Source organism: Mesoplodon mirus (assembly GCF_964341445.2).
Source record: "Mesoplodon mirus genome assembly, chromosome: 12".
NCBI lineage: Eukaryota > Metazoa > Chordata > Mammalia > Artiodactyla > Ziphiidae > Mesoplodon > Mesoplodon mirus.
The window spans coordinates 30,724,390-30,736,116 of record NC_138988.1 but is presented as its reverse complement, the minus strand read 5'-3'; the positions used below and the strand labels follow the sequence as shown (position 1 = coordinate 30,736,116).

Sequence of the window (11,727 nt, the reverse complement as noted above, 5' to 3'; positions counted from 1 at the left end):
CAGGCTTCTTGGTGGCTGCAGCAGCAGCTTTAGCGTCTCATGCCCGTCTCTGGGGTCCACGCTGATAGCCATGGCTCACGCCCGTCTCTGGAGCTTGTTTAGGCGGCGCTCTTAATCCCCTTTCCCCACGCACCAGGAAATAAAGAGGCAAGAAAAAGTCTCTTGCCTCTTCGGCAGTTCCAGGCCTTTTCCCGTTCTCCCTCCCGGCTAGCTGTGGCACAGTAGCCCCCTTCAGGCTGTGTTCATGCAGCCAACCCCCGTCCTCTCCCTGGGATCCGACCTCCGAAGCCGGAGCCTCAGCTCCCAGCCCCCACCTGCCCCGGCGCATGAGCAGACAAGCCTCTCGGGCTAGTGAGTGCTGGTCAGCTCCGATCCTCTGTGCTGGAATCTCTCTGCTTTGCCCTCCGCACCCCATTGCTGCGCTCTCCTCTGCGGCTCCGAAGCTTCCCCCCTCCGCCACCTGCAGTCTCCGCCCCCGAAGGGGCTTCCTAGTGTGTGGAAACCTTTCCTCCTTCACAGCTCCCTCCCACTGGTGCAGGTCCCGTCCCTATTGTTTTGTCTCTGTTTTTTCTGTTTTCTTTTGCCCTACCCAGGTACGTCAGGAGTTTCTTGCCTTTTGGGAGGTCTGAGGTCTTCTACCAGCGTTCAGTAGGTGTTCTGTAGGAGTTGTTCCACATGTAGATGTATTTCTGATGTATTTGTGGGGAGGAAGGTGATCTCCACGTCTTATTCTTCCACCATCTTCTCTCCTTCTTTTCTATATCAGTTATTTTTTAAATGTCCCAAGTGATTCTAACATATAGGAAGTTGAGAACCACTCACTTGAATAACAGGTTTCTTGATTTGTAAGTACTATTCATTCATTTGGTCAATAGCTATGGGTGTCTCTTATAAAGGTAGAAAACTGGCAGCCCTGACATATTTTGTCTTTGGCCCACAGAGTGTTTTCAAAAAATTTCAGAGTTTAGACAATACTTTAAAATTGGGAGAGCTATTGTAAACATTGGGATACTGAGGCCTCTTGAAAAGAATGAAAGATCTGGCAAGCCTGGGCCTACGTTCTTGCAAGACAAAACTTGGCTAGAACTGAACTGCAGGTGCCCCTTTTAGATGGAAAAGGAGAATCCACTTTGCTGTAGTTCTTACCACTCCCTACAGCTCTCTCACAGAGGCTGAGTGTCAATTGCCGTGTATTGTATCATTTGCATAGCTGTTAATATTACTGTTTTAATACTAGAGAACAACTTCTTTGAAGCACTATCTCATGCCTCTCCCCTAACCAATCCCCTCCACTCCCAATAGGGCTCACTATAGAATAAGAAAATATTTCTCTGGGTCAAATATCCAGGCATCCAGCCCACTCTACTCATTTATGTTTTCTGACTGGCTTTTGTGGTAATATGAGTTTGCAGCCCCTGGCCTAATATATGGCAAGCACTGTGTTAGATGCCAGGGATATAGAAGAACGAGGTTCAGTGCCATTTGGGAGGAAGTCACGCTTAATTGGGGAATGCAGACATATTAATTAAAAAGTACTGCAAAAAAAAAAAAAGAAAGAAAAAACAAAAGGCATCAAAAGAGGAGAACAATGCTTGTTAGAACAGAAGACGTGGCATTTGAATTGGATCTAGAAAGATGAATTGGGAGTTTTTTCCAGGCAGAAAGGCAAAAAAGCCATTTTAGGCCAACAAAACAGCAATCCCAAAATACAAACATATGAAAGCCCAGAGAGTGGTCAGAAATTAACACATGGGAAATGAGAGAAAGGGTCTGGAGATGAAACTGTGGAGTAAGTTTGGAATAGAGGAGGTTGGCTTTGTGTGAGTTTCCAAGGGTTTTTTCATTTTGTCTTTAAGATAGTAGGAAAGGCATTAAAAGTCTTTAATCAAAGAGTGACATGATCACATTTCTATTTCTATTATCAGAAAGAGAAATCTGACAGCAATGTGAGGATTAACTGGGAGGGTGAGGTGAGTGACAGTGGGGACCTGAACAATGGAAGTAGCAATAGGATCAGATTTGGGAGACGTTTGGGAGGTATAACTGGCAGGGCGTGGAAGCATATAGGAAAAAGAGAGGAACAACCCAGGATGTTTGACTTATTGTGTAAAAATTGAGAAGATATTTTAGTTGCTAGAAGAGAAATTTAAAATAATGACTTATCACTGACTTGAGTTGATGTTAAAGTGACTTAATATTTAACCTCAAGCTATAAAGCATTGTCACAAGGCTGTTCCACCCCCCACCCCCCAAACCCTTTTTGGTCTTACAAATAAACATGCTTATAATTTAGATACTTGAGTACATACCTGATTCTGCTGAACTTAGAGTATGACCTCCAAATTTTATTTCAGTTTGGCGGAGTTTAGTCATGTTTAGCAGCTGTGTGACTTGTGGAACATCTGTCGTTAGTTGGCAGCTTCGTGGAATGATGTCTGTAGGTTCATCTGTTGGAAAGGGAACACCATATCCAGTTGGAAATAAAGACTACCATTCATTCCCCAAATGTAAGCCATTTCTGCCAAATGGACATATCTTATAAATGAAACCAATTAAATTAAAACATTTTAGAGTATAACTTTGGATGAGTTACTCAACCTTACAGGCTTGGTTTTCTCATCTGTAAAACGAGCATGATAATTTTAATGTTCACTTTCTAGGACTGTAGAAAGGATTAAATGAGATACAGTACTTAACATATGGAACAGGTTCAGAGACTTCTGCAATAAATGAGAGCATTGACTGGAAACATTTTATATTTGTTTTTTAATACTAGAGTGGTACTCGAAAGAAGAACTAGCTAGGTATGCTCCAAGAAAGGTTTCTGGGAGTACACTGGCTCATTTATACAAGGTCAATAAGTACAATGACATTACCGAATAAGCACCTAGAGCCATTATATGAGTCAATTTTTAAACTTTTTATTTTGAAATAATTTTAGACTTACAGAAAAGTTACAAAAATAGTACAGAGTTCCAATATACCCTTTACCCAGCTTCCCCTAATGTTAACATCCTACCTTCAAATACTTTCAAAGAAAAAAATAGTTTAATTAAAATAGTATTTTCATTATTATAGTTTGTATTTCCAAAGAGATTTAATATTATTCATATATGTTTATATGGATATTTAAGTTTTCATTATAGTAAGTTTTCTGTTCATGTTAACCCATTTTACTTTTATAGCATTTAAAAAAGTTATTTATATGATCTATTTTGTCACAAAGATATTAAGCTTTGTCATATGTAGCAAGTAGGAATTAAGTTGCTATTAGCATTCCAAAAAGCAATTTTACTGTGTGCATCAAAAGCCTTAAAAATGTGCATGGCATTTTACTCAGTAATTTCACTTTATGAATGTATTCTAAAGTAAACAAATCAGAAACTCAGATGAAGATCTATGTAAATAAGTATAATTTCTGAAAAAGGAAGCAACTGGAATTTTCAGTAAAGAGTCACAGAGAATTGTATTTATGAAGATAGCTTGATGATATGGGAAAGGCTCAAGACAGGAAGTTAAATGAAAGTAACATATCCAAAACTCTATCTCAACTTAATGATTTTAGAAAATCGTTAAATAAAATGTATGAATGGCCAAAGGACTAGAAGGAAATATACCAAAATGTAAAATAACTTTTCATGATTAGCTTAAGCATAGTTTTTATTTTCTTCTTCAGAATAATTTGTGTTTAATTTTTATTAGGAAAGAGTTTCTATTTTTAGAATCTAGTGGAAAAATTTGGTGTGTGTATATGTGAATGTGAGTAGTAAGAAAAATTCAACCAAATTCATCCCTCAAAAACATCCTTAGGTATATATAAACTCTAACCATGTATATAAAGGCAAATGATGTTAGGTTTTTGTACATCCAAGCCATGGCAATTCCCTAATTAGATCTTAATGTCCTAATCTTGAAAAGGAAAATGAATCATTTAGCTAAAAACTTAAATGCTCATCAGCAGTGTCATGATTTCTAAGTATCTTAATGCTCCAGTAATTACAAATGCCACTGGGTTTACAAATCGTAGTTTTCAGGTATTCTTTGTCCATTCATTTCTTATTTGTCATTGACATTTAGTAAAGTAATTGAGTAAATGAATTCTCAAAATAGAAAACTTTTGGAAAATAAGTAGACTAACTCCAGATGTATATCTGACATGTCATTTCAGACTTCTCTGAGGTAGAAAAAGATAATTTCCACATCAATGCCAATATTGATAAACTAAGATTTTATATTAATAGAGGAAGAGAATTCTGTAGGCTAATAAGATTCTGAATCCTATGAAGAGAAATCATGGAAACTTTAGCTCATAGGGCTTGTGAATGTATAATGCCATACAAAGTTTGAACTGTATCCAAAAGAAAAGCTGAGTTTCCAACTAACAAGGGAAAGACACAGCAAATTCTGGTAACCAAAACTCCATAAGCTTTTATGAAAGATAGAATAAGGCAGAGACTATTACAAAACTCTAATCTGAATTCTACAGGAACGTGGTTGACATGCAAATCAGATTTCACATTAAAAGGCTCAAATCCCCTCTGAATCACTTTTCCTTTCTCTGTATCTACTCTCTCTTTGCTCTCAGAATGTCTCACTATTTATTGGATTATTCATTGAGGGAAACTGTGGATAGTATAAAACCTTCAATAAAAGAAGAAATCCAAGAAAAAAACTACTGATTTATTATTTTAAAATAGAGCCTAATCATTCAGCAACTACTGACTGCCAAACTTTGAGACTTTGTAGAGAAAGTCTCATTTGTGAGAAAGAGGAAAGGGGCCTTAGTTTCATTTTTGCGATCCCAAACTATGAAGGAGCTTTAAACCTGGTAGTTGGATGTTCTGATAGACCTAAATAGAACTTAACTCATCTCCCCACTAAACAACCCCCTTCTCCAGGCCCAATTACTAGGTTACATTATTTTATTTTTTAAGCATTTACAGCTTAATTTAAAAATAAGGATTAATTCTGAAAACAGCATAGATCCTACATAAAAATTAAATCGTGCTGAACTGTGAGTATTAGAGGGCATGGTCTGCCTGTATCATTCATTTACTCATTTCATCATTCAGTAAATACTTATTGAGCCTCTACTATGTGTCAGGCACTCATCTTCATCTAGTGGCTGGGAATGCAGTGGTGAGCCAGAGTGACTCTGTGCCGGCCTTACTGAAGCTTATACCTAGCAAAGAATATGGAACAAGTTATACCACAAATATTTAAATTATAATTGTGTTAAGTGCTCTGAAAGAGAAGTTCAAGATGTTATAAAAGAAGCAATGGGGGAATCCAACATCACAGGGTGTTAGGGAAAGAGACATTTAAGCTGAGTCATAAAGGATAAGTAGTTATTCAGGTAGAGGAAACAGCTTTTGAAGACTCTGAAGGCAGAAAGACTTTGGAGCATTCTAGGAAGTGAAAGAAAGATAGTTCTGCCAAACAGAATAGTGAGAGAATCCCAATGATAGCTTTACTACAACACCTGGTTCAAAGGGGATGCTTAATAAATGGTCATGAACAAAAGCCCATTTTGAACAGCCAACCTAGATTAAATGCAGCTGTCCAGTCTTCCATTTTTCTTCTCTGGTTGTTCTTTGTTCAGCTATATCCTGAAAAGTACTGCATGCACATTTTATTTGGATAGCACATCTTTCTCCCCAGAGGGCAAATAACAAATCAAGCTGGCAATCAGATATTAAGGGACCAAGGCCTGTCTGCCTTTTTCTTTCAGACAACTTCTATCTTCTGGAAGGAACTGTGTATGGAAACGTGCAGACTGCTTGATTAACATCTGAAAAATGATACAATCGAATTTAAACTGCTTTTGCTAACACATCTGAAAGAACATAATGTTGGCTGGAATGGTTAGCTCAGAATGGCAATGGTACATGAAGGAGAAAGCTATGAGAAAGCTGACAGATTTGCTCATGTAGCATCCAAACACAACCAGATGGTAGTTTTTGTTGATGTCTTTGCTCCCAGTATGAGATAGTGTATTATTGCAATGTTTGAGTGACTTTTTAACCCTGTTCTCCTTTCTTTGGCCATAAAGTCATAATAAAATGAACCATTCTATAGGTGTTTAATACCCCTGATGATCTTAACTAGCTTTAAAAATTAAGTCATCAATTTAAATACATATATACAGCACGTTATGCATTAAAAACCATCATCCCCATTTTACTGGGGGGAAATGCCTTATAAAATAGTGAGATTTATAGACCTGTTTCCACTTAAGGCTACTCATAATTCATTGCAGTTTAAGTAAGTACCAATTTTGTAATAGTTCACTGAACCTGGACTCAACTATATTCATCTTACCTATCTGCAGTGCCTAGCACAGTGCCTTACTTATATCAAATCTCCCCTCTCTGAAACACCAGTGCGAGCCAAGCACAAAACATAAAAGTTTCTAACTGCCAGGATATTTGTTTTTGTTTGGGCTGCTGTAACAGAATACTGCAGACTGAGTGGCTTATAAATAACAAATTTATTTCTCATAGTTCTAGGGGCTGAGAAGCCCAAGATCAAGGCACCAGCAGATCTGATGTCTGATGAGGGTCCTATTCCTGGTTCCTAGATGGCTTCCTGCTAAAACCTCACATGGTAGAAAGGGAGAGAGAGTTTTCTGGGATCTCTTTTATTAGGGCACATATAAATTCTAGGGGGACACATTTAATCTATAGCAATTTTGGTACAAAGTTGGTTCATTTTTTGCTTGTTCATTCATTCACTTACCATATAACTATCAGATTTTCTCTGGGCCTGGCATGGATTCAAATCCCTGCTTTATGGAGTTTACTGTATAAATGTGGAAAGATTTTTAAGAAGCAGTATATCATTGTGGTTAAAAGCACAGGTTCTGCAGCAAGGCATCCTGGGTTCACATTCTGGCTCTACCAAGTGGTTGTGTGATCCTAGCATTGTAATTTACCTTGCTGTGCCCTGCTCTCCTTATCTGTGAAACATGGATATAAAAATAACACTTTCCTCATAGGGTTACTGTGACGATTAAATGAGCTTAATGTATACAAGAGGATAAGAATAGTGCCTGGTACATAGCAAGTGCTATATAAATGTTTACTATTAATAATAGACATACTTATGTAAATTATTTCATTACAATGGTGACAAAACCACATCTTAGTATGTGTGTTTTTGTTTTGTTTTTAATAATAAAAGGTTTTGATGTTTAAAGGAACTACACAAAAACTTGGCTATCTTGAGTGAATCATTCCATTGAAGCTTTTTTTAAAAAAATGAGGAGAAATTCATTTTAACCTAAAATTAAGCATTTTAAGATAAAAGATTCAGTGGCATATAGTATACTCAAAATGTACTTACCCATTAATTCATACCTCCTCATTCTCTCTGGCCCCCAGTCCGTGGCAGCCATAAATCTACAATCTTGTCTCTATGGATTTATCTATTCTGGATATTTCATATAAATGGAATCAAGCAATATGTGTCCTTTTGTGTCTGTGTGAATAGTACTTACCAAATTTTGTTAAACCATTAATCCACTGATGGATATGTGGGCTGTTTCCACATTTTGGCTATCATAGATAATGCTGTTATAAACATGCATGTACATGTATCTGCTTTCCATTTTGTGGGGTATATACTTAGGAGTGGAATTGCAGGGTTATATGGCAATTCTGTGCTTAACTTTTTAAGGAACTGCCAAAATGTTTTCCACACTGGGACAACAATTCTACATTCCCATCAGCAATGTATGAAGGTTCCAATTTCTCTCCACACTTGCTAACACTTACTTTCCATTAAAAAAATTATAGCCGTCTTAGTGGGTGTAAAGTGGTAACTCACTGTGGTTTTAATTTGTATTTCCCTAATGACCAATGATGTTTAGCATTTATGTTTGTTGCCTGACATTTGTGTTATCTTCTTTTGTATATCTCTTTTGGAGATATATTTAAGTCTTTTGACCATGTTAAAAAAACTGGGTTGTCATTTTGTTGTTGTGTTATATATTCCAGGTACTAGAATACATCAGAGTATATATGTACACGCTATTTAAGAACCAGAATATATATTCTATCAGATATATGATTTACAAATATTTTCTCCCATTCTGTAGGCTGTCTTTTCACTTTCTTGATAATGTCATTTGATATAAAAAGTTTTTAATTTTGATAAAGTATAAGTTATCTATTTTGAAAATTTTGTTGCTATGCTTTTGGTGTCATATCTAAGAATCTATTGCCAAAACCAAGGTCATGAAGATTTATCTATATTTTTTTCCAAGACTTTAATGGTTTAACCTCTTACATTTAGGTCACTGATCCATTTTGAGTCAATTTTTATATATTGTGTGAAGTAGGGTTCCAACTTTATTCTTTTGGACGTGGATATGTAACTGTCCCTGAACCGTTTGTTGAAGAGACTATTCTCTCCCCATTGAACGCTCTTGGCATCCTTGTCAAAATCAGATGTATAAGTTTATTTCTGGATTTAACTCTGTTCCATTGGTCTATATGTCAGTCCTAACAGCAAACTCCTTTGATTTCTGTAACACTGAGGTAAGTTTTGAAATTGAGAAGTGTGACTCCTCCAACTTTGTTCTTCTTTTTCAAGAATTTTTGGGTATTCAGGTCCTCTTGCAATGCCATATGAATTTGAGGATTAGTTTTTCCAATTCTGCAAAAAAGGCCATTGAAATGCTGACAGAGATTGAATTTAATCTCTAGATCTTTTTAGGTAATATTGAAAATCTTAACAATATCATGTCTTCCAATGCATGAATGTGTGATGTCTTTCCATTTATGTAGGTCTTCTTTAATTTCTTTTAGCAATGTTTCATAGTTTTCAGTGTACAAGACCTTACGTCCTTGATTAAATTTATTCCTAGGTATTTAAGTATTTGGATGGTACTGTAAATGAAATTGTTGTCCTTAGAAGTTTTGAGAAATAATGTTTTATTATAAATAATATTTATAATACTTAATTATAAAATATGTATTTTAATCAGAATAATTGAGTCTTGATATACAGATATTCATGACCCATTTCTGTGGGACCTACTGTTGGCTGCTGGGCATCTCTGCTATGCTGAGATATTATCCCCTTTACTCCCCATGGAGTGGTTTGCTAGGCAAGGGTATTTTGAGTTCAGCTCCTCTTTGGTAAGGAGTGGGAATGTAGCCTTAAGCTGACAAGATTCGGATACGGTGTGCACTAACCGGACCTGGAGGTGAGGAAAGAGGTGGGAAAAAAACTCAAGAATGTTAATTATTAAAAGCACTAAATCATTGCACTTATTGTGGAAGGTAAACTTGTGTAGCACTAAGGAAAGGACAGTCAGAGGGTTGGCGTCGAGTTCCACCTTCTGTACCCTTGGCACAAGATGCCTCATTTCCATGGGCCTTGTTTTCCTTATCTGTATAATTAAGACATTGGATTAGATAATCTCTAGGGCCCTTTCCTGATCAATGAGTCTATCAAGGCAAGACATCAGATGATCTCTAAGGCCCTTTCCTGATCAATGACTCTACTAAGGCAAGATATCAGTATTTCTAATTTTTTCTGTGGCCTCTAAACGGATGGTTTTCTTCACATTGTTAGACACCCAATAAAGGTTTACTGTATAGAGATAGTAAATGAATGGATAATTGAATAAACAATTAGCTAGCCCTTCCTTCATTAATTCATCAAACATTTATGACAGGTTACTGGTGCCAGCTCATGTGCTAGAGATAAAAATGTGGAGATCCAAAAAAAAAAAAAAAAAAAAAAAGTGGAGATCTAGTCTATGCCCTCAAAGTGCTCTCAGTCTTAAATCATAGTTTTAATTCTTCTCTTCTTGCATTTCTAAACACAGAACACATACTCCCCAGTCCTGATCTTTTAGAGAGAGCAATGAACTGGGGAGACTGGGGAGTCAGGAGATGTGTAAAACTGTCATTGGCATAGCATAAGTTCATGCTTAATGGATCATTACTTGTTCTTTTCTCTCATCTGTTCTCTTTTCTCTCCTTTGTCTTTCTCTTATCTATCTACACATATATTGTTTTTAAGAAAATGCAGAATGATACAAGTTAATCAATAATTCAGTCACGCAAATGCCAGTCCATGTCCCCTTGGGCACCATAAAAGTAATAAACTAAATTGAATCAGCATGCTTTACTACTTGTTCAACATAAGTCATTCCTCTGGGCAACTAAAACACTGGTTAATTGCCGTTTTAGGTTCCAATAACTCACTTTCTATTATATCCCACTGTGTAACAGAGAACAGCAAGGGAATTAGGCAACATTTCCTAGCTTAGGTGAGTTTGAGAGGTCCTAGAGTGAAATGGTAGCAGTTTAAATAAGCCAAGGACCACACAGTACTGAGTTTAAGTACGCATTTAATATAATATTTTAAAACTGAACCTAAGAATGGAATGTAAGAAACACATAAAAAAAGTTTCCTTGGATAAAAGTCTCAACACTATGACTGACTAATCTGTTTCTACATAATAGAATGACCCCTCTCTTTCAGTAAGAAAGACAAAGGGACATTCATCACTTATTGTAATACAGATACCCTCAACACAGCCAGTTACCAAATCCTCGAATTCTTATTACATGACATCTCTTGTATATTTCCTTTAAAAATTTTCCCTCTTTTCTATCCTTCCATGAGAGGCAGTGTGCTGTAGTAATTAGGAGTATAAATTCTGGAGTCTGACTGCCAGGGTTTAAATCCTGCCTCTACTACTTAGCAGTTATGTGACCCTGGGCACATATCCTGACTTCCCTATCTATAAAATGGGGATAGACCAGAGACTTACCGGAGCGTGCTGCAGCGACTGCTGGGCTTGCAAGGCGCGACCCAAAAGGAATTTAAGCAGTCTAGAGCTCCACAGAAAAAAAGAGCGTGAGAGAACCATACACGGAGACGGCTTAACCGTTTATCCGAATTAAATATATGTACATATATTTATTTACAAAGAACTGTTGAGTTTTATCATTTTCGCTAAGTGGCCGTGGGCAGCGCTATAACAATACATCAGAAATTCATCTACACGTGGAACAACTCCTACAGAACACCTACTGAACGCTGACAGAAGACCTCAGACCTCCCAAAAGGCAAGAAACTCCCCACATACCTGGATAGGGCAAAAGAAAAAAGAATAAACAGAGACAAAAGGATAGGGACGGGACCTGCACCAGTGGGAGGGAGCCGTGAAGGAGGAAAGGTTTCCACACTACAAGCCCCTTCGCGGGCGGAGACTGCAGGTGGCGGAGGGGGAAAGCTTCGGAGTAGCGGAGGAAAGCACAGCAACAGGGGTGTGGAGGGCAAAGCGGAGAGATTCCGGCACAGAGGATCGGTGCCTTCAGGCACACACCAGCCCGAGAGGCTTGTCTGCTCGGCAGCCGGGGCGGGCGGGGCTGGGAGCTGAGGCTCGGGTATCGGCTTTCAGTCGGAGCGCAGGGAGAGGACTGGGGCTGGCGACAGGAAGAGAGCCTGAAGGGGTTAGTGCACCACGGCTAGCCCGGAGGGAGTCCGGGGAAAGGGTCTGGAGCTGCCGAAGAGGCAAGAGGCTTTTTCTTCCCTTTTGTTTCCTGGTGCGCGAGGAGAGGGCATTAAGAGGGCTGCTTTGGGAAGCGCCGGAGACGGGCGCCAGCCGCGGCTAAAGGCGCGGACCCCGGAGACGGGCGTGGGATGCTGGGGCTGCTGCTGCTGCCGCCGCCGCGGAGCCTGTGTGCGAGCGCGGGTCACTGT

The 11,727-nt window shown here is 38.3% G+C and overlaps 1 protein-coding gene across 12 annotated transcripts in view; it reads right to left on the bottom strand.

Annotated features, from left to right (window-relative positions):
- The window catches only part of CFAP20DC (CFAP20 domain containing), a 287,059-nt gene that overhangs the window by 136,539 nt on the left and 138,793 nt on the right, over nt 1-11,727 (bottom strand). For all 12 annotated transcript variants that reach the window (XM_082639696.1, XM_082639689.1, XM_082639694.1 and 9 more), the window contains one exon: nt 2,310-2,447. In XM_082639696.1, the coding sequence (XP_082495822.1) occupies nt 2,310-2,447 (138 nt within the window). The remainder of the gene's footprint in view (nt 1-2,309; nt 2,448-11,727) is intronic.